This window comes from Hydra viridissima, unplaced genomic scaffold (assembly GCF_058129835.1).
Source record: "Hydra viridissima isolate aposymbiotic clone 2 unplaced genomic scaffold, HvirCarnegie_v1 scaffold_13, whole genome shotgun sequence".
In the NCBI taxonomy this organism is placed as follows: Eukaryota; Metazoa; Cnidaria; class Hydrozoa; order Anthoathecata; family Hydridae; genus Hydra; species Hydra viridissima.
The window spans coordinates 5,964,306-5,989,931 of record NW_028324312.1 but is presented as its reverse complement, the minus strand read 5'-3'; the positions used below and the strand labels follow the sequence as shown (position 1 = coordinate 5,989,931).

The following is a 25,626-nucleotide window of genomic DNA, read 5'->3' as shown; positions in this document are numbered from 1 at the left end:
TTCATGGTGCATTAGTCTTAATTTAGCGGCGTCAAGCTGTATTTAAATTTTGAACCAAGTCAATAGTTCCAGTGAAAGAGTAAATAGTCTACATAAAGAATAATTACCAACTTCTGTATCAGTTTTTGAAGGACTTTCCTGAAGTTTACTAAATTAGAAATTTTTTTTTGCATTTAAAAACAAAAGTTTTTCGTGAAAAAAGTTTATGTTCATACATAAATTTGTTAAAAACTTGTTATAGAAATTTTTTTAAAACTTGTTATAGAAATAAGTTTTAACGGTTTTAGTCGAATGAGAATCCTGCGCAATGTTTTGAAGGGTTGAAAATAATTTTTTTTTTCTGAAATACATAAACTATTTTAAATTCAATTTATTTCAAATGACTAGTATGAGCTCTACTCATTCGATTATATTCGTGAAAAAAAAAAAAAGAAAAACCCAACGCCGATTTTCAGTAAAATCCTCTAAAAAGCGCCAACCGTAATGTGCAATTGCTTTTTCATAAGGGTACAAAAAGATATTATTTACAAGAGCATAAAAGAGGTAGACGATCTATTTACTATTTCTGTCAACTCGCAAGATAAAAAAAAAAAAGCGCGCAAAATTTTTCAATTTTTTTCCTCCATGGATAAATAATCTAGGCTTTGAGTTTAGTAAAATTAAAAATAGGTAAATTCGGAGCATCCTTAACAAATTTCAAAACACCAGAGAACTAAACCTAGCAATATATTCACACACAAAGATATATATATATATATATATATATATATATATATATATATATATATATATATATATATATATATATATATTTAACATGCTTAATAGTAGTCTTTCAATTGTTATTTCAGTTATTCCATTTTAAATGCCGCCAAAAAGAAGGTTACAAAGAGAGGATAGCGAGTCTTCAGAAGAGTACAGGTCAAAAAGACTGAGATCAGTAAGAAAAATATATTTATTTTTGACAATTTTACCATCATAGTTAATCTAATTTGACATAAATGCTATATAGATATATAATAAATGCAACTACATAACTAATAATATTGTTTAAAACTGGGTTGTATTTACGATCAGTACATTTAGTCTTTATTTGTATACATTAACAATGTTTATAACTTGTGAATATCATTTTCAATATATTTAGGCTGTTATTAAAGAAGAACCTGAAGAAATTGGTGAGGAGTTTTCTTGTTTTAATGAAAGTTGTTTAAAAGCACACACACTCACAAAATTGATTTTTTGTGTACTATAAAAAACTCCTGAAAATTTCAGTTTAAAATCTCTATTCAATTCATTTCTTTTAATGTTTTGAACTAATTCTAAAGTTGATTTAAAAAATCTAAATAACTAATTGAGTCACTACTGTGTTTTATATTGGATACAAACAAACAGAATCATGTTTCTCCAGGTCTTCTGCATACAAACTGGCTACTTTTTGTAACAAAAATTTCTAATTTTGACCCAATGGTCCACAGAACCCTATTGATTAGGGGTTTCAATATTTATGTTATATAACATAATTATTTCTCTTTTGTTTATCTGCGCTTAAGTCATGATTAATGTATTAACAATGATAATATTGTTGCTTATGAAGCATTAAATAAGTTCATTAGGTTGAATTGCTTTTACTAATATTGCAACAAGTTGATTTAATTATTGTCAGGTTAAAGACTTTAGTCCATGGTGTAATGAATGGTCAGTCCCAAAAATGAATGAATTATTATTGTATAAAACAGGTAAAAACAAAATTGAGTTTTTTTGTGCTGCTCAAAGTTTAAAGACTCATTTAAAGTAATCTGGGGTTCCTGATTTAAAGTAACTTGGGGTTGCTATTTTAATGTAATTTGGGGCTAATTTCAGAAATGAGATTAGTTTTTTGCCAATCATATTAAGTTCTTATTCTATAAATGGGTCCACTGGACATAATTTCACAAAATTTAAGTAAAAACAATACTTGATTTTTTAAAAATTTCTAACGAATGCAGACAATTATTACATTTTAACTTAATAATGCAAGTTTAGAGGCATAAAGACTTCACTTCATTTGAGATTAATGCAGTGAGGAGTCATTTACTATTCATGTGTTTGACTATTAGACTATCAGTATAGAAAATACAGATACAAGATGTCTAGTCATTTATCTTTACTTTTTAGATTTTAAAAATGAATAAAATAGTACAGTAAATCATCAACATGGTATCAACTTATAGAAAATGTTAGAATTGTCCAGATTAATTTTATTTTTGCGGAAATTTTGCAATACCAATTCATAGGTAAAATGGGGCACTGTTCATTCAGATGAAATATCTGTACCTTTTTTCACACAGGTTTCTTTCATCAGAAAAAGAAAATGATAGTAGATGGTAAAAATTTAAAAAAAGAAAGATTTTCTTTTAAAAAAAATGTCTTTTTCCGTTTTATTTTTAACAATAAAAAAAGAAATAAATTTTTTAAGCTATAAATTGACTGATATTCAGTTTTCATAAATCTTAAAATGCTTAATGATTAAAAAAAAAGCTTATAATTTTGCTTGGTGAATCAGGAAACAGGGATATAAAAAAATATCCATGTTTCCTTTGTTTACAGGCTGAGTTAAAAATAAACTTTAGGAGCAAACAGTTAGGCTCAATGAGAACTCAATGAGAAAAGAGCATGGAAGTAAAAAAGTAGAAAATTGTAAATATCTTGTAGAATTATTGCTTTGAAAATTTTCACTAATTACATTGTAACATGAGTACAAGAGTTTATTTCCTCAACAGGCACCTTGACAAATTTCTTGTTAACCTTGCTGATGTGATTGATCAGCAAGATGAGCACTTTCATGGAGATATTAAAAGTATAGAGCGGAGGTATCAAGGCTGATGGGACATGGAAATATTTGCAAATTACTGTTAGGGTATTCAAAGAGATAGGCCAGATGAAAATTTATTCCATGAATAAGCTGTTTAATGAATATGTTAGCTTTAAGTATTTTTATCTTTTTTTTTTAATTTTTCTTTTGTATTATGTGATACTTATTAATTTCAGCTTGTTTGTCATTAAACATGATTTTGAGCAACAATCCATTTATACTTTTCATTATAAAATAGGAGTATGCTATAGGAGAAAAACCGAATATTTTAGGTAAAAATAGTTGCCAAGTTTGATATCAGTGAATGAAAATGAACTAAAAACAACTCTCAAACTTAAAACAGCAAAAGTTTTGTTGACCTTTGCAATGCATTAATGTAAATAACAACAGTAACACTCACTTGTTCTGCCTTATCAAATACAGTGCAGAGTTTCTTGCAAAAAATTAGCGAGAAAGATAAAAAGTTTCCAGGAATAGCATGTTTTTGGATTATTTGTAACTAACCCATGTCTGATGAACTAAGCTTCACTACTGATGTTTGAAAGAAAATTGTTAAAAAGACATTGAATTTTTAATTTTCTTTCTCAATTTTAATTAACAATATGAGTTAAATTAAGATTGTAAAAAATTTAATGAACTTTTCTTACTGGTTAAAAAGAAACATGAAAACATTTGTTGTATTTGCTCAGGGTTTTTAATTTAATTTTTTTTTTTTTTAGATTTAAACTCAGAAAATGTATATGAAGAAATAGTAGATTATTTATGCAGTCTCCTTGATGAAGATGACAGACCTATTTGTGAGATGTTTAACAAACTTCCTTCCAAAGATGTAAATTTTTTTTTATTTGTACTTTGTTCAAAAATATTATGTTTTATTAACTTCCAGGATATTAATGTTTCTTTTCACATATTATAATTAATTATGTATACAATTTTAGTATTTTAAATAACTATTGGTGCAACTTACAAAACATTCAGATCAAAGTTTTATTTTCAGTAGGTTTGGGTGGGGTGGGGACTAGTTGAGCGATTTTTACTAACTCTAACAGACCTTTTGAACGGTGCATCAGATTTACATAGTTTTTTCAGTCAGAAAGATAATTTTATCTACTAAAAATTGCTTAAGAAAAAAAGACATTTTTAAAATTTTGTTTGAGAAATTATTGCCTAAAGTTTACCAAGTTGCTCAACCTACCCTAGTGGGGTAAGTTGAGCAGCTGTATGAGGTAAGTTGAGCAATAAACAAATTAATGCATTTCTATAACTACTATGAACCCTGTTATCAAACCAAATATAGCTTTGTTATAAATTAAATATATACTTTAGATCTCAACAAATTATTTAAGATATGAATATTTAAGATTTGTTTAAGATTTGGTTATTTAAGATATGAATATAAAAATTAATAGTTCTGAGGCAAAAGATAACTAAAAGAAAAACAAAATAATACTTTTCAATCTTAAAACTAAACACAACTTTTTAACACATTTTTTTAAAAAATGATACTGAAATATCTAGTGGCTGTATGGCTGTAGCTTGTAGCTGCAGTGTGTTAGGAAAGACAACATAACTATTCCATTCTCCTTTGCTAAATTTAGTTTTTGTTTGTAATGTTTCTTGACATTATTCTCTTTGTAATGTTTATTGACATTCTTTGAAGCTTTCTTCCTCTCAGGAAAAAGTTAATCTAGGTTTTGAATAACTGATGATGGATGGATAACTAAGATGGATGGGTAACTACCAGAGTTTAATTTTGAAATACATCTTGTTAATGTCATTCTCTTCATGTTGAATTCTTTAGCAGCTGCACTTATCCTTTTTTTTTCCCTCCTAAACAGACCTTGCTGCATCACAAAGCTGCTCACTTGTAAAAACACCATTTGATGTTTTTCTTTTATAATTAAGCATTCTGCGTGTGTTTATGTGAGTGTTTGTGTCTGTTTCTATAACTACAGCTTTTTTTACACTTCATTATGTGTAAGTATAATATACACACACATTTACAATTAGCTACCAATAGTAAGTGAAATAATGTATAATTCTATGTATAAATTATTTATATATAGTGGATATAATCAAAATATATATAAAATGTGCAATACCATTATAATAAACATAGCAAACAAATAACACATAATTCAAGATTAAATTAAAATTTACATTTATGAACTTTTTAACTTACGTATTTTATTGACTAAGTAATATTTAAGTAGAAATATTTTTAAAAGAAGCAAAAATTAAATAGTTTTAAATCATATTAACATATTTCAAAAAAAAAAAAAAAAAAAAAAGGATTTAAGATATTATCTGAAATTGTTAAGAGTATTTAATAATGGTTAATTTAAAAGTGTGTATGGACCTTAAAATGTTTACCCAACGAAATTTGCTCTCTGTATCCAATAAAGCTGTTTTATAAATTTTTTTCAAACCTGCTTAACTTACCCTAACTAGACAAGGTGACACAGAAGTTAGGTTATAAAAAGAACTATAAGGCTTAAAAAAAATGGCTAAGTATAATCAAAAGTTAAATAAATGGGTAAAATATCAACACTTAAGTGATGCCAGATAAATGTTTTTTTAGGTATCTAAGAGAAAAATAGCAAGAAAATTTTTTTTTAGTTTTTTGGTCTGAAATCAAAAAAATGCTTGTGCATCTTGCTTGACCGCCATCCAACAACCATTTGATGCGCATTGTATTACCATTATATATACCTATCTTTCATCCATTAGATGTTTTGTCATTTGATGTGTAGTTTTTGAGATATTTTAGTTGCCCAAAGGTTTACTGTCCAGGAAAAATTTGCTTGAATTCAAAACAATATTTTGTTGGTGAAAAAATAGTAAAGATGAAAGTAAAAGTTGATTAATCAAGTATCTTCCAGGAATATGTATTTAAAGTATATGTAAAAAAAAAAAAAAAAGATTTATCAACAGTATTTAGCTTGAAGTTTGATTTTTTTAAAAATAGTCACAAGTAAAGTTTTGTTGAAGCATAAAATATTTCTAACAATTGCTTAGTCAATTATATCTTGTAAAAATATCTTGTAAAAATATATCTTGTAAAAATATACAAATGATGGTTATTACTTAAAAGTATTCAGTTTCTGAATTTTATTAACTTTTTATTTCTATTAAGTTTTTTCGACAACTAACCTTAAAGTTTTGCCCAAATTCTTTCTAACATCTGTTATTTATAATTTGAATATATAATTTGCAATTTAATACGTTTTCTATATCTCTTCAGAGATTGTACATCTTTTCAACAATATTAAAATACTGTTTACACTTTTTCTGTGGAGTCTGTTTGTTATAATATATTAGTTATATATATTAGTTTTTATAGCATATCAGAAATGTCTGTGTTTTTATCTAATTATAAGTTTGAAACTTATAAAACCTTTATTTTATTTTGATTAATATGTTTAGGCATTTCCAGTTTACTATGACATTATAAATGAACCAATAGACTTTCGAACCATTAAAAAGAAAATCAAGGTATGGAATTAAATATCTTTGAAATAACTTTTTTGTTAGGATTGATTTTTTTTTAGGAAAAACTGTTCTTTTATTGTTGTCATAGTGTCATCTTCTATCATTTTTTACACTCACCTAAATAATGCCTTATCCAGGAACTGGATTTACCAATTAAGTGAAAATGATAACCATCTTGAATCGTTTTTATATACAACACCACGTGTTTTTTACTATGACAACGAACAAAGAACAGAAAACATAAGTTTGAACAAAAAGCTATTTGTTTTTAGTGAGACAATCTGTATAAATAAACAGATTTAGTCATTATTTACTAGAATTGCTTCAGTGTATATCCATCTTTATTTACTAGAATTACTTCAGTGTATATCCATCTTGATTGTAGAGATTCAACGTCATTTCGCATTATTTGAGGCCATAGTACATGAAGTTTTAAGTGAAATATGCTTTAAAGATTTAGTAGCTTGAAGTGGTTTATTATCTATACAACTTTTTAGATCTTTAATTTCTAGTTTACAAAGTATTTAAATGTCTATCTATTATTAATTTTCATTTTATTACTTTATAACTTTACAACAACAGCACATTGCAAAACTCATGATACAAACCAAAATTCAAAGGTTTATTTGATTATCATTAGCTGGCATATAAGTGTTAGATATTGGGTTAGTTCAGCAGTTGATTCAACAAATGTAGCAATTACAGGAGTTGACTGCCAAATACATTAACTATTGTGGTGTAAAAGTAAAGCATTCTAAATGCCAGTGATCTGTTGAGCTTCCTGATAATATGAATTTGTTTTAATGGTTAGTGATAGCATTCAAGAAATGGAGGTTGGGTTGCAAGTATGCAAATAATACTGGAGTTTTCAAAGCAAAAAAGCTTAACTAACTAAAAGGTTGAAGCAGTCATTTTACTTGTCTTTAAGTAGACAAAACTGTTTACTTAGTTATTGCAAAGCTGCTTTGTAAAGAAGTCAAATTATACTTGCTTGTTTAATGGTAAAGTTGTGAAAGGCCCGAAATTTTTTTTAACGATAGGAATATATTTTTTAATAAAATATATTAATCAGACTTAAGGTAATTAAATGATAACTGCATTAGCGATTTGAACAGAGTACCATTTTAAACATTTATATTTACCCATTTTCAAGCTGATATTTATTCTTAATTTATTCTTAACATAATGGCATCTAACTTAAATGTTCCATGATAGTGTTATGTGTTCCCTTTAAAGTCCTCCTTCGATTTGTTACCAGCAAATAAAAAATGAATTTGCTGAAAATAGTTTTTAAAAATATTATTTCTAGCAAAAAAAATTGTCCAAGAAATTTTTTTATCTGTTTTGAAACTCAAAAGTTTGAATAGTAACTAAAATTAGAACTTTATTTAAAGATTAACTTATTTATAGAAATATTTATTTTAGACACATCAGTATTCTACTATAAATGACTTGGAGACAGATATATTTCTTCTTATAAAAAATGCTCACACCTTTAATGAACCAAAGTCTCAAATATTCAAGGTAAGCTTTTGAGTATACTTATTTAAATATTGATTTAGTATATACACTATATATTTGCTTGACTTATCACAAACTGTCATAGTCACAGCCAGGATTGTTACTGGAGTGACACTCTGTTAGTCAATATAATTCCAATGTAAAATCTAAAAATTAAAAATCAGGTAAAAAAATGTAAACTTACGCCACAAGTATTCACCACCTATACGAGTCTTATATATCTGTTAAAGAGAGAAATCTCCCAAATTTAAAGATACCTTTAGCCAGGTTGTTTGCTTTAATTGCATGTTATGGTTTTAGACATCTAAATGGATATTGATTATTTTCAATCCCATTGTTTTGTAGCTAATATAAAAATATAATTGTATTAATATATAGGCTTTTTTTCACTAAATTATATAAGTATACATAAACATTTGAACAAATTTGTTTTCTACAGAAAAAAATTACAATTTTTTTTAAAAAAAACATTAAGCATGTAATAATAATTAGCATTTAACAGTTAATTCAGCACTAAGAATATATATCTATACTTAGATATATATATTCTTAGTGCTGAATTAACTGTTAAATGCTAATGAAAGAAAATTTTTTTACCTTTTTTAGCCAGAGAAGAGTTTGATGGCCTATCACTTTTGTTTTTACAACCAAAACTTGATCAAACCATCCTATTATAAGTAATAAATTAAACAAAAAGCATTTTTTTATTTGTTTGCAACATTAAGTTTATTTAATTTATAATTACAAACTATTAAGTCCAAACACTTTTCTTTTAGTCTAAAAAACAAGCTATACCAGAATGCATTGCACTTATAGGAATTTAGTATTATCTATTGAGTCAGTCATAATTCTTGATTTAATTTCATTTTTTGGGTTGTTTTAGGGCTTTATTTTTTTATTCACTAAATATTCTCTTACTTTGATTCTTAATTAGTTTTTTAGCAAGTATTGACAAATATGTGATTAACACCTTAGGATGCTACTCAGATCAAAAAATCTTATTTAAACAAGAAATCTGAGTTATTTAAGATTGCTATGAAGTCAGGCAAGAAACCAAAGTAATTTGTTTATATATTTTAATACCTACACTTAAATTCCACATATACAAACTATGACATTAACATGACACCAAGTTGCACGGTAACACCAGTATGTAACTCACAAAGTTTGCATGCTTTATTTTTTAGAATACATTCAAGACAAACATCTTTTGAGTCTGAGGACAAAACAGAAGATGAAGCTATATTGTTTGAGCAACTAAAGAGTCCACTTTCTAAAAGTTTTGAGCTATCCCCTACTCATGGAACGCCAACCAAGGATGATGGTTTGATAGATGATTTATTTGAACATGATGCATATTCTATTTTATACAACATGGTTGTGGCATATTCTGATCACACTGGAAGGCGTTTATCAGCTCATTTTATCAGATTGCCACACAAAAGGTAAACAATGTCTAAAAAAGACAAACTACTAAAATATTTGATTCAAAATCTTTAGTGAGTGTAATGGCAAGAGTTTCTGCTAATTTAATATTGTTAAAAAAAAGTTCTTGTTTTTCTTACAAGAGCTCACCAAAGTTACTATGAAATTGTAAAGAATCCAATATCTCTTTGCAAGATAAGAAATAGAGTAAAGGTAAATTTATTTAAAAGTTAGTAAATATTTGGTATTTCAGCCTTTAAAAAAATAGATGAAATAAATATTTAAGATTTTATTTTTTGATAAAAATGATTTTATTTTTAAAAATGTAAGTTTTGAAATCTTTTTGTTTTTTAGGTTAAAAAAATGTTAAAAAATTTATTTGTTATTTGCATGGTTGAATATTTTTTTAAAAAATTTACTTATGACTACCTCCGAAATAAACTTCTGACTGTTGACAAAAGTAACTAGGATTGGAATAAAATATGGACACTTTAAGTAGTATTTTTTTCTATTAGCCATTGTTATAAAAAGAATAGTTTTTATTATTATACAACTACTATGATACAAACAGTTTTTTTAAAAACATTTAAATTATAGATGACTGAATTTCAAAAAGAGGCATTTTTAAAACAAATCCTTGCCCTTTTAAAAATTTTCCTAACTGAAAGATTAACATAAATATATTTAACAATAATTTAACAGTTTAATCACATGTTTTATATTGTAAGATTTAGTTATATGTTCATGAATATATGTTCATGAATATATGTTCATGAATATATGTTCATGAATATATGTTCATGAATATATGTTCATGAATATATGTTCATGAATATATGTTACATGAAACATATGTTCATGTAAGAGAATAACGTTCACTTTTTTTGTCATGAAGTGTAGAAATATTTTCAGTTCAAACATCCAAATATTTTTTTTAGATGCATTACTACTCTGATCTGAATATGTTAGAAAGTGATTTTAGTTTGGTTTTCAACAATGCTATTCAATATTACCCATCAGATTCACCTCAGTTTCAAGTAAATATGGCAACTATTATTGTTTTATTTTCTTTGCGTTGTTTGCTTTTATTTTTAAAATTTTAAATAACAAGTTTTTCTTTTACTGAACTTTTTTCTTTTTTTTTCTTCCAGGATGCTCAAATTTTAAATGCATTTTTGCATGAAAAAAAGTTGGAAATGGAGAGCTGTGAGGATCAAACATTTTCTGTGAGTTGTCTTTTCTCTTACAAGATTGTTTGATAATTTTCTATTATTTTTCTGATTGATATATGGATGCTGGATGATTTCCATAGAAGAATAGTTTCCTTAGTTAAAATTTTTTAATTCTGTGGAGTTTTTTTAGAAAATGGGAAAAATTGGAAACCATAGATTTAAAAGTGAGAATTCTGACACAATCACACCATTAAAAAAGAGAGGTCGACAGCCTAAAGAAGTCATTAAAATTCCGATGGATGACCAGAAAAATTTAACAGTGCGAGCAAAAAAGTTGTTTGAGTTTGTGATGGAATATAAGGTTCTTTTATACTTTTCTACTTATCTTTAACTATTTTTGTGACATTTCTCTCTTATTTGTTATGTAAATAATCATTAATTAAATGATTATAAATGATGATTGCATGTTTATTTAGTTATTAATTTATGTAAATGATATGATTAATTTCTTAAGTTGATTTTAAATAGTAATAAAAAAATTTTACACATCAGAATTCTGAAGGTCGAGCATTGTTTGAGATGTTTGAAATCTTACCAAAAAAAGAGGAATATCCTGATTATTACAAGATCATTTCAACACCTATAGATCTTAAAATGATTGAGGAGCGAATTAATTTAAGTCATTACAATTCTGAAGATCAATTGATGCAAGATTTTGAGCTTTTGTTTAAAAATGCTCGTCAATTTAATGAGGAAGGTTCAGAAATTTATAATGACTCCATTATACTTGAAAAGGCTTTAAAAAAGAAGCAACGTTTACTCAATCAGTTTCCAGGTCTTATTTTTTAATCATTTAAGTTTATTTGTTACTAAGTAAGCTTATTTTAAATGAATGAATGAAAATATAACTTCTTAAGAAATGTTACATTTGTAATACTTTGTCAACTTTTTTTACATTCTTTCTTTAGAAGGAAAAGTGATGCCTTTAAAAAACACAAGACTAAGGTATAGGATTGCTCTCTTTTAAAGATTTGTTACTTTTAATGTAATAATTAAAGCAATTTTAAAGTTTTTTTTTTTCTTTTTTTTTTTTTTTATTGTTTCTCTTTCCTTGGTTGAAATGTTCTTTTCTTAAAATATCTTTTTCATTTTTCAGTTACTCTCCTGCACCACCTAAACAAGGAAATTCTGGTCCCTTTACAAACAAATGTCATGAGTTACTTTCCTACATACAAAATTACACGGTAATTGTAATAGTATTAGTTCAGACTGTTAACTATATTTAGTTCAAGAAGTTGTGATGATATAAGCGTTTGTTATTCTTTAAAGGATGAATATGGCAATAACTTATCAACAGTATTTGAAAAATTACCATCAAGGCTGGTAAAACATTTTTAAGACTTGTCAAAAGATTTTGTTGTAATATGGTCTAAAAATTACTTTTTGTTAAATATGTTGTTTTTAAAAAGTTTTACAGTTTTATTTTTGTTTTTTAGGAATACCCTGATTACTACCAGCTCATTAAAAGACCAATTGATCTCACTTATATTAGTTCTAGAGTAAACAAAGTAAATGTGTTTTCATTACATGAGAAATTTTTTTAAAACTAGAAGATTTATTTTAAAAAAATTTTTGTTATGCTTAAGTCTTTAAAAGTTTCAAATAAAAAAAAAAGTTATAAGTAAAAAAATTCTTTTATTATAAAATTTAAGGTTGTAAAAAAAGGTTGTAGATAGAAAAATAGTTTTTGCTGCTGTCATGAGTTTTAATAAAATAGTTTTATTAATTTTGGAGTTAAAAAAGTTACATTTAAAAACCTTTTTTTTTTGTTTAGTTTTTAAAACTTTTACTGATTTGAATGAACATAAAAAAGTTTGAAAGTTTTCTTGTAAAACTGGTATATTTAAAAATTTAAAAGTATATCATATCAATTTTGGAAACTAAAAGTTTCTGAAATATTAAAAAACACGGTTTTTGAAATTTTTAACTAAATTTTAAATTATTTTTTATTTGATTGAATTTTTTTATGAGAGTTTGCCTCCTGAAAAAAAAATCATGAAATTGAAAGTTTCAAGAAGAAAATTATATAATTAAACTTTTAATATTTTATGTTAAGCTTAAAAAAATTGTCTGCAGAAAATATACCTTGAAACAGATTATTTTTTTTATTTGGTTATAAAAATTATTTTTTTCAGCTAAAAAAAGAAGGTACACTTAGAATAAATAAAGTAGCTTTTTTTGTTATTTCTTGTCATATTTTTTTTTGCAGTATGTATCAGTCGATGATCTTGAACAAGATCTTCTCTTACTCTTTAACAATGCCTGCCACTATAATGAACCAGACTCACAAATCTATAAAGATGCCATTGTACTGCTTCGAGTTATGATTGCAAAGAAAAATGAAATTTCGCCAGATTTACATACTTTTGTTCCTGATGTAGCAGGGCTTGTACAGAAGTTGTTGGAGACATTGTACACTAACATAATGCAGCACAAGGTTGTTTAATTACTAGATCTCTCCCTGTTTTATATTTAAGGTGGAAGTTTGAAATTTTAAAGAAAATATTTTCTTGTAAGGATGAAGAAGGTCGTTGTTACAGTGACTCTCTTGTTGAGCTTCTTGTTACTGATGATTCAAAGGATGTAAAAGACAAATTTAAAAGGTTTGAAACAATGATCTATTTTTTAATCATTTACTATCATCACTATGTATCATACTCAGGAAACTTAAATTGTAAAATGGTTAATTTTTTTGTCCTTGATTTAGAAAACCCATTTCCTTAATCATAATTGGTCAGTTGCTGCAGCTGGTAAATAGTTTGTATACTTTTGGATTTTCTTAAAGTAGATGAATTAAGTATGTTGTAATTTTTTTACTTTTTTGATCATTAAATTTATATTATAATATAAAAATAGGGGTTTTACAAGCGTCTTGATCGTTTGCAAGAAGATATTTTCATGATATTTAATCATGCTAGAAAAACATGCAGTACTGAAACTGAGGTGAGTATAATTTATTGTATGCATAATGCTTTTAGGAATGGATTAAGTTACCATTACACTCATATTGTTAACTTATGGCAAGTAATAAAATGTATATTTTATTACTTGCCATAAATTAATGATAATGTTTTTGTATTTTTAACAAAAATCTTTTTTACCTTAGACTTTCACTTAAATAAAAAAAAAAAAAAAAAAGTTAATAAAAATTAAAAAATATTTTTTCTTATAATAAAGGTTACTTATAATGAAATATTCAGTTGATTTTCCTTTAATGAGCACCCTACTGTTCACAACAAAGTGCTGCTTTATACTGCACATGCAACAATAGTTTTTTGATATGATTATTTAAACTTGGTAAGAAATACAAGTATACTAAAAAAAAACACTTTATAAGAATAATAAAAGTATTAATAGTAACAATATACATACATTAGATTACATTACATTACATACACTAAATTATAATTTATATATTACTTATTTTAGATGTATGAAGATGCATGCGAACTTCAAATGTATTTTATCTTAGAACGTGATAGATTGACAAAAGATGGATTACACTTTTTGTCTCAATCAGCACTTAATATCACATCAAAAAAGTTGCAACATGAAATTGACACTGAGCGAGATGAGAAGCAAGTTATTGAAACTCAAGAGAGACTTGATGAGTCGGATGGTTTGGGTAAAGTTACCACAACTCGATTGAAAGGAATAATGTCTATTGAAGTGGTATGATATTTTAAAAGTATCTGGGTTTTATTCAATTTTTTACTCTTAAAAAAGCTTATTTATGTTGAGTTATCTTCATTTTAATTAACTGTTAAATGTTGCTTCATTACTATATGTAGCACCCAGATGAAGAAACTTTAACTTACACAAACTCTATTGTTGTTGGTGGAATTACTTATTTGGTTGGAGATTTTGTCTATATGAATGCTGAAGAAATGAATAGGCCTCCTCATATTGTTTCTATTGAAAAAATTTGGCGCCAAGAAAATGGATTAGAAGTATAACATTTAATATTTTTGTACTTTTTTAGTTTTAGCATGTTACACTGTTGTTGAGAATTTATTTCAGAAATAAATTTTTTTTTTTTTCTTTTGTGATATCTTTTTAAAGGGATTGTATGGAAATTGGTATTTTCGTCCTGAGGAAACATTTCACTTGGCTTCTAGAAAATTTATGGAACAAGAAGTTTTTAGGAGTCTGCATTCAAGTTATATTACATTCCAAAGTATCATTGGAAAATGCTATGTTATGAGTGTGAAAGACTATCCAAAGTACAAACCTGAAGTATGTATTTTTAAAAATCCTTTCTTCAAATAATTTTAGAAATAAATAGAATGTTCTAAGCAACTCATTGGTTCTCCATTTTATCAATCATTGTTTAACATTTATTTGTATGTGTTCTAGGGATTTGAAGAAAAAGATATTTTTGTATATGAAAGTCGGTACAATACAAGGATGAAGTCATTTAAAAAAGTGAAGGTATCTTTTTTTTTATTTTAAAATTCAAAACAGTTTTTGTGATAGCACTGTTTAAACTGATGAAACAAACTGATGTTTCAGTATAAAAGCTGTAGTGGCTATTTTTGCTTTGAAAGTTAAAACTTTTTTCATTATAATTGTTAATTTACTGAACATAGTGACAGGATATTTTAAGGAAAAGATCAAGAATGTATGATGTAAATGAAACACTAAAAAAAAAAGTATTTTCAAAGTTTTTCTAGATTTAATGTAAAAATATGATGCTGTTAATTAGGGTGGAGTGAAAATAGCGAAAATATTTTTTTTGAATTTCAATTAGCTAGATATGTCAGAAAGTCCCAATACATCAAAGCATAGTGTAAAAATGTAAAGATTTATGAGAAAAAATTTGATGACTTTTTAATTTACAATACTACACAACATTAGAATGATATAAGTAGGGCGTAGATTAGCATTGGTAAGATAGCATCTTAAACTCAGTTAACATGATTAAATGCTCTGATTTTCACAATCTCTTCCTTTCACAGTCACAAACAGTCACAAGGCAAAAAGGGAAAAATCACATTTTGACTCAATTTATGAAGCCATCTTGGATGTGTTGTACATGCAACCAAAGTTATACACAATGTTGTTAATGTTGCTACAGCAACCAATCTATCTGAAACTCTGTGCAAATGAAGCTCAAGAGAGCTTAATTTGCACAGAGTTTGATTTTGGAATGTACTCATCAATAGTAGTACTCTATGACAAAATTGGCTTAACATTTGCTCCGATTGATCTTCTGCTTCTTCATTTGTTTGAGATTCTTCTCCTCTTGATCTATACCACCAATCATCATTCATTGTTATCTCTGGTATTCAAGGAGCTGGCATTTGCTTGTCAGAACTTTGTTGTTGTTTTTTTCACATTTGCAGTTGGACACCATGTCAGAGCACTTGTATTTGCTGAGATCAAACAGAATGTTAGATTTGTTGCAAAAATCTGATAGTCTCTGTTAATAAATGGATTGATCCTTTTTTCTTTTGTAAAAGTTTTCCTGAAAAAAACTATTAAATAAATCAATTTATTTACTTCCCCTTACTTTTATTTGATCAAATAAAAACAATGGTAGCTTACTCACTAATCCTAAGTGGCAGTTTTGTTTTTTGTTTTGGTTTTGTGAAAATTTTCAGAATTATTAAATAAGATATTAATAACAGTAAACCTAACTGTAAACTTAACTGTAACTCCTAAACTTAACTCTTGGTTTGCTGGAAATTATCAGAAGCTACTGTCTGCTGGAACTTTGTGTTCTTTGGTGCATTTAGAGTTGGATTATATTTAACTATATATCACACTATTATGGTGGCACACTTTAAATATTCTAGCTCATACATATTTTAAAATTTATGTTTTCATTCCACCATACTAATTATGTGGTTATTTGTAATTTTCTTTAAGACATTTCCACCACATGCAGCTCATGTGGTTCTTAATGAGCGTAAACAACTTTTATCAATCAAGCGCATCTCACCAGTATGCAACTCTCAAGACAACAGCCAATCTTTACATTGTGAAAAAGATGAGAGATTCGCTCACATTCTTGAATCATGTGATGGATATGAGCATCCAAAAGAAGAGGTATAACATCTAGAGATAATTAAAGTTGAAGTATTCACAGCAATGTTTTTTCATAGTTGTGTTTTATAAATTGTTTATGTAAAAAAGAAAATTAATTGAAAAGTAGCTGCATTTTTTTAACTTTTTTAAGCATTGTAAAACAGAAGTATCAAACCCTGACAGTGGATGCACGTACTATGAAAAGTATGTCACTGATACAGATAGCTACAAAATTGGTAAGTGTTTTCAATACAGTTTCACAGTACTTCACTGTATAGGAATCTTTTCATTGGTTTGATTGTTTTAAGAGATACTGAATGATTTTTAGGTGATGGCGTCTATGTAAGATGTGACGAGGATTACTTATTGATGTCAAAAATAGATAAAATATGGACTGATACAAGGTTGGTTTTTTAAATAATTTTAACCGTTAACATGTTTGATTGTTTGATTTGACTTTTTATGTACTAGAATACTTTCAATTAAGTACATTTAGGCATTCAAATGTCTTCAAATGTGTTGATCTTTCTTTTACTCTGTGTATTAGCTATTGTGTTCTTAAGCAATACTTTCTTATACTAACTCTATGATAACTAAACATATAAAGATTAAAATTTGTAATTGTTATAATTACTGAAACTTATCATTTAGTAAATTATTGTTTCTTAGCATTCCTTTAAATACTGAAAGACATTTTGATGATATTATTAATGAGATACTTTTCTTATAATAAAATTTTTGGGTTGTTAAACAAAAAAACTTAAAAACTAGAAGAAAAAAAAAAGTCTTTGGAGAGAGCAGAAAGATTTTTATTTAAAAATATTCCTTGCAATTCAAGTTTTCTCAAGATGGTAAATCTTAGAGAAAAACCTAGAAAACTCATCAGTACTTCTAGCATTAGATGAAATTTTTCAGTTAATCTTGTGGTTGAAAGGACCAAGGTCATAGTTTTACTATGAAAGCTGGATTTTATTACAATTATTGGAGAATATTGTCCATTTTTGAAGAGTGTGCATTTTTGTGGATATTTTTAAAGAGGATTTTTGTGGATATTTTGGAAGACATGTAGGTATAGGTGTTTTATGAGTAAAATGAAAATATCAGGTAATAAAAAGTTATATGAAATTAGCATCACTTAAAAAAAATAGAGTCATTCAAAGCATAGTTTGGGAAGTTCATAAGACCCACTCACCTCTTATTATTTGCACCTCTAAATGAAGCTAAAAAGGAATCTACGTGTAAGACATGCATCCCTTTTTTAGTGATAAACAGTAAATGTAAAAGCAGTGTTTATTCTTAAATATTAAATTTTTTTTTAATAACATTTTTAAATGCTTTCCACAAAATATTTCTTGAAATATTATTTTATCACAATACAGACAGTATTTTAGAATATTTCAGTGAATAGGATGGCTTCATGTATTGTAATAATATTGAGTCTCTCTTAAATGAAGTGAAAACAACTTCTTCTGATAGGAGACTGTTCATTGACAGTGAAGTTTGGACTGTGTTCTCCTAAACAATTGAAAAGAGTTTCAGTTCCAATAGAAAAATATGAAAGTGTGAAACATGTTTTGCAATTAATATCATATTACCAACATGAGTAAATCATAGTTCAACATGGTTGCAGAATATTTGAGACACATCTGTTATTTGCAATTTACCACCTTGTAAAAAAACAACAAAAAGTAAATCATTTAAATGAGTATGGTAGGTTGCCACTTTATCTAGATATAAGATGGCTACTATGTGACTTGAAAGTTGTATCGTAGAGTAGCAAGATAAAATCCTAAACACTGGTGTAAGACTAAAATAATCTTACTGACAGGTGTCTATTGGTATGGTACAAATTGTAGATATGCAGCTGTTGTTTCATGATATTTCAGATGACAGCACTGCACAAATTAATTTTTTTTTCATTGCCCCTGTTATTCCAGGTATCTGAAGATTTAGTAAATCATTAGTAGCTGACAAAAAAAAATTAAAATGAAAATTTACTCTTGTGCTCCATTGGCTATTGATCTTGGACTTAGTAACTTATAATTGGCCATTGATCTTGGACTTAGTAAGTTATAAAAGTTGCTTATAGAAAGTGTATGGATTTTTTTTTTTTTTTTTTTTTTTTAATTTTTTAAATTTTCAAAATTGAAAAAATTGAAAAAAAAAAAAATTACATAACAAAAAAAGATCAATAAAAAAATCAAAAAAATGATAAAATCTTTTTCAGAAAAAAGTAATAGCTTGACACCCTGTATTAACTTGTAATATTTGTTATGTGGTGTGTTTATAAAAATTCCAAAGTATCTCAACCTCAAAATGTTTTATCCCACATCAACAGTTTTGATGCATCTACTTTACATAACGTGAAAGAGCATTTTAACTTCTGCATTTGCTATGTTAATGGCATTTGGAAATGCTCGTTAGAAATATTTAGTTGAAGAAACTGATATTCATGAATTGCATAATGAATCTGTTGAGTTACCAGTTATTTATTACCAATTATAAATTATTCACAACTATTCACTCAAATGTTAGGAAAAGAAATTCTTCAAGAATGAAACGCAAATAAAGATGATAAAATTCTAAACAATTAAATATCAATTTCTCAATGTGTTGTATGTTACATATATATGATGGGCCCCATGGTTACTGATGCAATTTTAGCAAATTTCATGCTTGAATTTTAATGCTTTTAATTTTTTCTTTTACTTAAGTTGAAATGGTCACTAAAATCTCCCTTTTTTAAACCTGTAGTGTTTATCTTTAAAATAATAGTATATTTTTGTTACAGACGTAGATTGCGATCTTCTATTTTTTTTATGCTGAATATTTAATTTCAAATTTCTCTAAAAGTAGAAAAATTTCCAAAATATTTTTTAATGGTAGTCCCACCTATGGAAGTGTTTTAGTGTACATGTCAGCTTTTTATATTCACTTGTTCCTTTTCAGAAATTGTTTTCCTAAAACTCTACACTTACTGTCATTCAAATTCAAGGAGTTATTAGTATAAAATTATAAAAATTATATAAAAATCTGATTTATGATAAATTTCATTTTATTTTCCAATAAAAAAATATTTAATATAGATAAAAAATGAATGGTACATGTCAGTTTCTGTAATTGAAAGCTAAAAGATATTACCTTTCCAAACTTTTTCTAAATTTTTATGTTGAGAAAAAAATCAAAATGTTAATGAGTTAAATTTTTTGGATATTAAATCCATTTATTAATTAAATAAAATTTTTGATTGAACTGATCTTCATATTTAAAAATGATGGTTACTGGCATAATAATGACAAATTATGTAGCAATTTCTGTATTTAAAAAAAAAGTATTAATGTGGTTTTATATTGAATAGTCCAAATTTATATTTTATTGAAAAGTTTGAAAAAAACAACTTAAGTTTTATAAATCTAAGAATTGAGTTTTTATTTGATTTGCCTTGTCTTATAAATGAGACATCACTAGAACATCACTGCCATAACGCAAAACTTTGAAATTTTTTAAAAGCAAAAAATTTCTATAATTTGCGCTTTTGGTGAAAAATCACTTTGGTGATGTAGAAAGTTCATTGTCTTGTTCACTTTAACAAATAAATGTTTTTAATAAATGACAATTAAATATATTTAAAAAAGAAAACCATAAAAAGTATAATTTATTTTTGAAAATGTAAAGTTTGTTTAACTTTGACACTATAAAATTGATAGATTGCCCAAGTTTGAATTTCAATTTAGACCAATTTTAGAAACTACAGGATATGTAGTTTAACAATCTGTAACCAAAAGATATGTAGTTTAACAATCTGTAACCAAAAGATATGTAGTTTAACAATCTGTAACCAAAAGATATGTAGTTTAACAATCTGTAACCAAAAGATATGTAGTTTAACAATCTGTAACCAAAAGATATGTAGTTTAACAATCTGTAACCAAAAGATATGTAGTTTAACAATCTGTAACCAAAAGATATGTAGTTTAACAATCTGTAACCAAAAGATATGTAGTTTAACAATCTGTAACCAAAAGATATGTAGTTTAACAATCTGTAACCAAAAGATATGTAGTTTAACAATCTGTAACCAAAAGATATGTAGTTTAACAATCTGTAACCAAAAGATATGTAGTTTAACAATCTGTAACCAAAAGATATGTAGTTTAACAATCTGTAACCAAAAGATATGTAGTTTAACAATCTGTAACCAAAAGATATGTAGTTTAATAATCTGTAACCAAAAGATATGTAGTTTAACAATCTGTAACCAAAAGATATGTAGTTTAACAATCTGTAACCAAAAGATATGTAGTTTAACAATCTGTAACCAAAAGATATGTAGTTTAACAATCTGTAACCAAAAGATATGTAGTTTAACAATCTGTAACCAAAAGCTGTTGGAAAAGTATTCTAAAAGGTTTTGTTTTAAAGTTCCAATGAAAATCTACTATTTGTTCTTGAGCCTTTTTATATACAATAAATAATTATCAATTTTCACAGATTATGATAACTCTAACAACTAATTTTGAATTGTTTATTTTATTTTTTATTTATTTTCTTTTGGGCCCAAAACCTCAAGCTCATTTTTCAGTAACTTTTTATTTGTTTTCATAAAAATCAAGGCAGAGAAATCTTATAATCTATATAATCTTATATAGATTATAAGATTTCTCTGCCTTGATTTTTATGTAAACAACTAAAATGTTAAAGTAGACATGTCTGTCTGTAACACCCTGTAATAACCATTAGAATTTTTGCACAAAAATATGGACACGCCTGTTTTTGCGCATGGACATATATATGCCATATATAATTATATATGGAGTTATCAAGGTTAAAATCAATGAATTCTTTAGAAATTCAACTGTCTGAAGATGTGAAAAAAAACTAAGAATATTGTTTATTGAGAAGTATTTGAATAAAATTTACAGTCTATTTATTCGTATGAAGTATTCATGCACACATGAATGCTTAATAATTATATTCTCCAGGTGAATGTTAAAAAGTTGAATGTACTTTAATTTTTTAATAATCTTTCTATCAGGTTAAAGATCATTATTTTTTCACTGAATCAAATTATTTTTGAATGTTTAGCTTTATTCTAAAATTTTATGTTTGAGTATATTGCTAAAATTTTAATTACAGTGGTACCCCATACTTTCAAGGTAACTGGTACCTTGCACCTGAAGATACAAAGCACATGCCAACCCAATTATTTTATGAGAAAGAATGCTTTGAAAGTACTGTAGAGTGTGTTGCAATGTTATCGCAAATTGCAGGCAAATGCGCTATACTTAATTTAAGAGATTACCAATTTTGTAAGTAACTTTGGGCCAAATATTTTCTGTTTAATTTTTTGTTTGTTTCTTTTTTTTTTTGTTTGTATTGAGCAATGTTATGATTAATTAATAAGACTTTAACTGTTTTATTAGTACGACCAACAGAAATTGAGGAAAAGCACATATACATATGCAGTGCCATATATATTGAAGAAGAAATGAAGTTCAGAAGAAGGACAAAAGGATTTAAGGTAGTGTTAAGTTTTAAAACTGTTTCTTTACACAAATTTTGTTGCAATCAATACTTCCAGCAGAATCCACAGATTTAAAATTGTTCACTAAAAAAATGCTTTTTGAGTAAATTTTTTTTCTTTCTAATTTACATGAATATCAACTGTTAAATTTTACATTAATTTAACTTTTATATTAACTTTTATATTAACTATTAATATTAAACATCAACGTTTTTTTTTTTTTTTTTTTTCAGTTAATCATGAATAATAACAAATAATGTATAAAATGCTATATTAGTCTTTTAAAATAAATCAAATGTAAAATAATTTATATATTTAGACATACAAACTTATCAATTTTTTTAAAAAATTTGCAATACCTCACATACCACACATACCTTGTAACACCTCACACACCTTATAATACCTCACATACCTCACATACCTTATTATTTTATTTCAACCCTTTACATTGAAAGACATTGACACAAAGTTGCTATTTGATTAAATCTGTTAAACTTATATTTTACAGAAATGACAATATAAGCAAAAAGGTGTTAAACTAAAAATATGTTACACCAAAAATATTTGCTGTTTCATACGTATAAAGAGCCATATTTCAGAAAATTTAATTTATTTTAAAAGACTGGTATAGAAGTTTGTATTTTATTTGTTGTTAATGGAAAAACAAAACACCAGTGGTTAATCTACATAATAGTTAAAAGGTTCAACATTTTAATGTTTGATCTCAACCTAAGTTAGTGTATTAATGTCAATCTTTTTTTTAGAGAGCCACTCTTCCTGCTAATGTCCGAGATGATGAGCTTTGGTATTTTGATGAAAGCATAAACCCAAAGCGGGTATATATATAAATATATAATCACTAACATTAACAGCAGCATTCTTTATTTTTTATTTGATTTTTATAACTTCCCTTTTTTTCTTTTTAAAGCGACCCTCTTTATGGTTGATGCCTTGGGGTGAACAAGAAATAGGAGCACCTGTGCAAAAGAGTGATATTTTTGAGGTTTAATTATATTCCTTTGACTTTTTAGTTTGTAGTAAAAAATTAAGTGTATTTTATATAAAAATCTTGAATTTTATAAAAGTAAATGGTTTGTTAAAATCTAAATGTTTTAAGTTTAAGATATGCTATAAGAGCTTCTAATAGAATGTAACTTTTTAGGAGCCTGGATATAATCTTATGAAAAAGGATTACAAAGCATTACTTATGAGAGAGAGTTCTGAGCTTTCTGTAGAAGAAGCTGAGTGTAAAACAAGGGAAAAATGGAAAAGCATGTCAAATGAGGAAAAACATGATTACAAATTGCGTCAGAGTCTTCTACCTCAATCAAAAGATACTATTCATATTTATGAGTGTGCGTGGGGTAGTTGTGAGTACCAATTTGAAGATATTTCTGATCTTATTTTGCATGTTATGGAAGGAGTTCATCTCTCTAAAAAAGGTCGGTTGCAGATCATCATATCAATATTTAAATAAAAAGAATTTGATTTTAAAAATTCTCATTTTCTTCACTGAAAAAGTATGGGGAGGGGAATAATATTTTAATGATAGTGTTTTTTATTGCAAGGTTTACGAATGGAGCATGGTTGTCTATGGAGAGGTTGTTTGCGGAAAACAAACAATCTGCCGTAAGTAAATAAAAGCAGTTATTTTGAAAATATCTTCAAGATTTATTTCTTGATTATATTTTAAATTGCTAGTAAAAATGAAGCAATTCACTAAAAATCGTTTTCTGAAAATTCGTAACGTTTTAGTTTTTATAAGCCCCAATGGAAACATGTTTTTTCAAAACTTTCTCCAATTTTTTGTCTAAGATAATATTTGATCACGAGTTTGTTATATTCTGGTTTTTCTATTATTTAAAATTTAATGCTTTATCTAAATATAAATACATATAATATTTTTGCGGCATGAAATTTTTCATTTTTGCAGAGCTTTCGTAACTCACTCGAGATTGGTGCGTCATATACGCGAGGTGCACTTTAAGAATGCTGGTAAACTAATACATCTTCGTGAAAAATCTAAGTAAGAAAAAAAATTTTTTATTCAACTAATCTAATCCTATTTAGTTTAAGTTTTCCTTTAAAAAAAAATATGTGACGAAGACATTGAATTGATTTTCTCTAATATTTAATTGTAGTAATCGATATTATGTAGTTAATTATATAATATGCTAATATTTTATCATTAATTAGTAAGAAATGAGTTGTATCTACATTGTAGTGGTTATAAATGCTTTATCAGAAACCAAAGTTGAAAGGGTATTTTTCGCTATAACGTAACAGGCCTAATTTTTGTTAAGTTGACGTTCTGATTGTTATATAAGCGTATTTGCTTTGTTTTGTTTTTTAAAAAAGAAAGACCGTACTCTGATTGCAATTTTAGGTGGTTTTTCCTTCGCAACCAATCTTGTGACCAAGATGCAAAAGAGAGCATTACTGATGAATCTTCTACCTCATCGGCATCTCCTAGTTCACCAATCACTGTTAAAACGTCTCCAAATTTGCAATCTGTAAATACGCCTATAAATAAGCCCGTTGTCAATCCTCCGGTACCGGCAGGGATGTATCCTCCATTTTCCAGACTGAACGTTCCGCAGCCTGCTCCTCAAGGTTCGAGAAAAAATATAATTTTCTTCTCCACGTTCTTAAAATGTGGTTTGATTTGTTATTAATTATTGTTTGTATAATTATTGTTGTTATTAGTTATTAGGAGTAAGAGCATCTAAAAGTATTATTATTAAAATGAATTTTATCTCTTTAGCCTATGTTCAACAGCATATGGTAGGTGTACGCCCTCAAGCAGCAAATATACCTCAACAGTCTGCAATGAATCCAATGTCTCCACAAATGTTTTCTCAAATCCCTTTGCACCAACAACAAGGTTGATTTTTTTTGCATTTGTTTTATTAGAAAGTGTTTCGACATAATATTTAGTTATCTTTTATCTTTTTTTTTTCCGCCTTAAGTCTAAAAGATATTTCATATTAGGAATAGGCATGTCCATTGAGCAGCAGCAAATGTTATATATTCAAGTCCAACGGCAGCAACAGCAAATTCAGCAGCTCCAACAGAAAATTGATCAACTCCAAGATCAAAGTAGCAAAGATGATGTTGTTTTTGTTTCACCAGCGGATAAAAATGCGTTAAAAATGCGACACTCAGAGATATATGTTAGGTAAACTCCAGATTAAAAATATGATCTTATGTCTTTTTAGCTAATTTTTTTTTTTTTTAATCTATTTTTTTTTAAAATTTTATCAGATATATTGAAGGTCTTCGTGACAACAGACAACAACTTAGCAGTTGGAACGAACTTGCTAGCGACTTTCACCCTTTGCCCGCTGCTCCTCTGCCAACACATTGGTTTCCGAATAACTGTGAAAATATCCACGAGGCATTATGGGAACTTCGCGATCGAATGTTGCGAGATGCCGTTGCGTTATCGAAAATTGTTTGAACCAATTAAAGTTCGAAATATTTATGTTAAACTTACACATAATTGTATCTTATTTTATTCTTAACAATATAGGATTATTTATTAA

General features: G+C 26.8%; 1 protein-coding gene across 2 annotated transcripts; it reads left to right on the top strand.

The window, feature by feature from the left end:
• Positions 1–422: 422 nt before the first annotated feature.
• Positions 423–25,626, top strand: LOC145200735 (protein polybromo-1-like). 2 transcript variants are annotated; one of them, XM_090070322.1, is made up of 39 exons: positions 423–543; positions 852–940; positions 1,148–1,178; positions 3,574–3,683; positions 6,281–6,349; positions 7,772–7,870; positions 8,843–8,925; positions 9,055–9,312; positions 9,436–9,505; positions 10,231–10,329; positions 10,444–10,518; positions 10,655–10,825; positions 11,017–11,299; positions 11,433–11,469; positions 11,621–11,708; positions 11,794–11,847; positions 11,961–12,032; positions 12,734–12,961; positions 13,042–13,127; positions 13,232–13,274; positions 13,381–13,467; positions 13,954–14,196; positions 14,316–14,474; positions 14,587–14,760; positions 14,881–14,955; positions 16,396–16,575; positions 16,706–16,790; positions 16,883–16,958; positions 21,691–21,863; positions 21,978–22,075; positions 22,846–22,917; positions 23,010–23,084; positions 23,244–23,523; positions 23,650–23,710; positions 24,015–24,107; positions 24,468–24,694; positions 24,846–24,965; positions 25,073–25,259; positions 25,346–25,626. In XM_090070322.1, the coding sequence occupies exons 2-39, from the start codon at positions 866–868 to the stop codon at positions 25,539–25,541; spliced, it is 4,692 nt and encodes a 1,563-aa protein (XP_089926448.1). In that variant the 5' UTR covers positions 423–543; positions 852–865; the 3' UTR covers positions 25,542–25,626. The 2 variants fall into 2 exon arrangements, with proteins under 2 accessions (XP_089926448.1, XP_089926449.1); XM_090070323.1 differs by lacking the exon at positions 423–543 and adding an exon at positions 583–669.

What these genes read in the sequence shown, in the direction of transcription:
- LOC145200735 (XM_090070322.1), top strand. Translation starts at nt 866, where the DNA reads ATGCCGCCAAAAAGAAGGTTACAAAGAGAGGATAGCGAGTCTTCAGAA. An exon ending in ACAAACTTCCTTCCAAAGAT is followed by an intron (nt 3,684 to 6,280) that starts GTAAATTTTTTT and finishes TAATATGTTTAG; the next exon opens with GCATTTCCAGTTTACTATGA. An exon ending in ATCCAAAGTACAAACCTGAA is followed by an intron (nt 14,761 to 14,880) that starts GTATGTATTTTT and finishes TATGTGTTCTAG; the next exon opens with GGATTTGAAGAAAAAGATAT.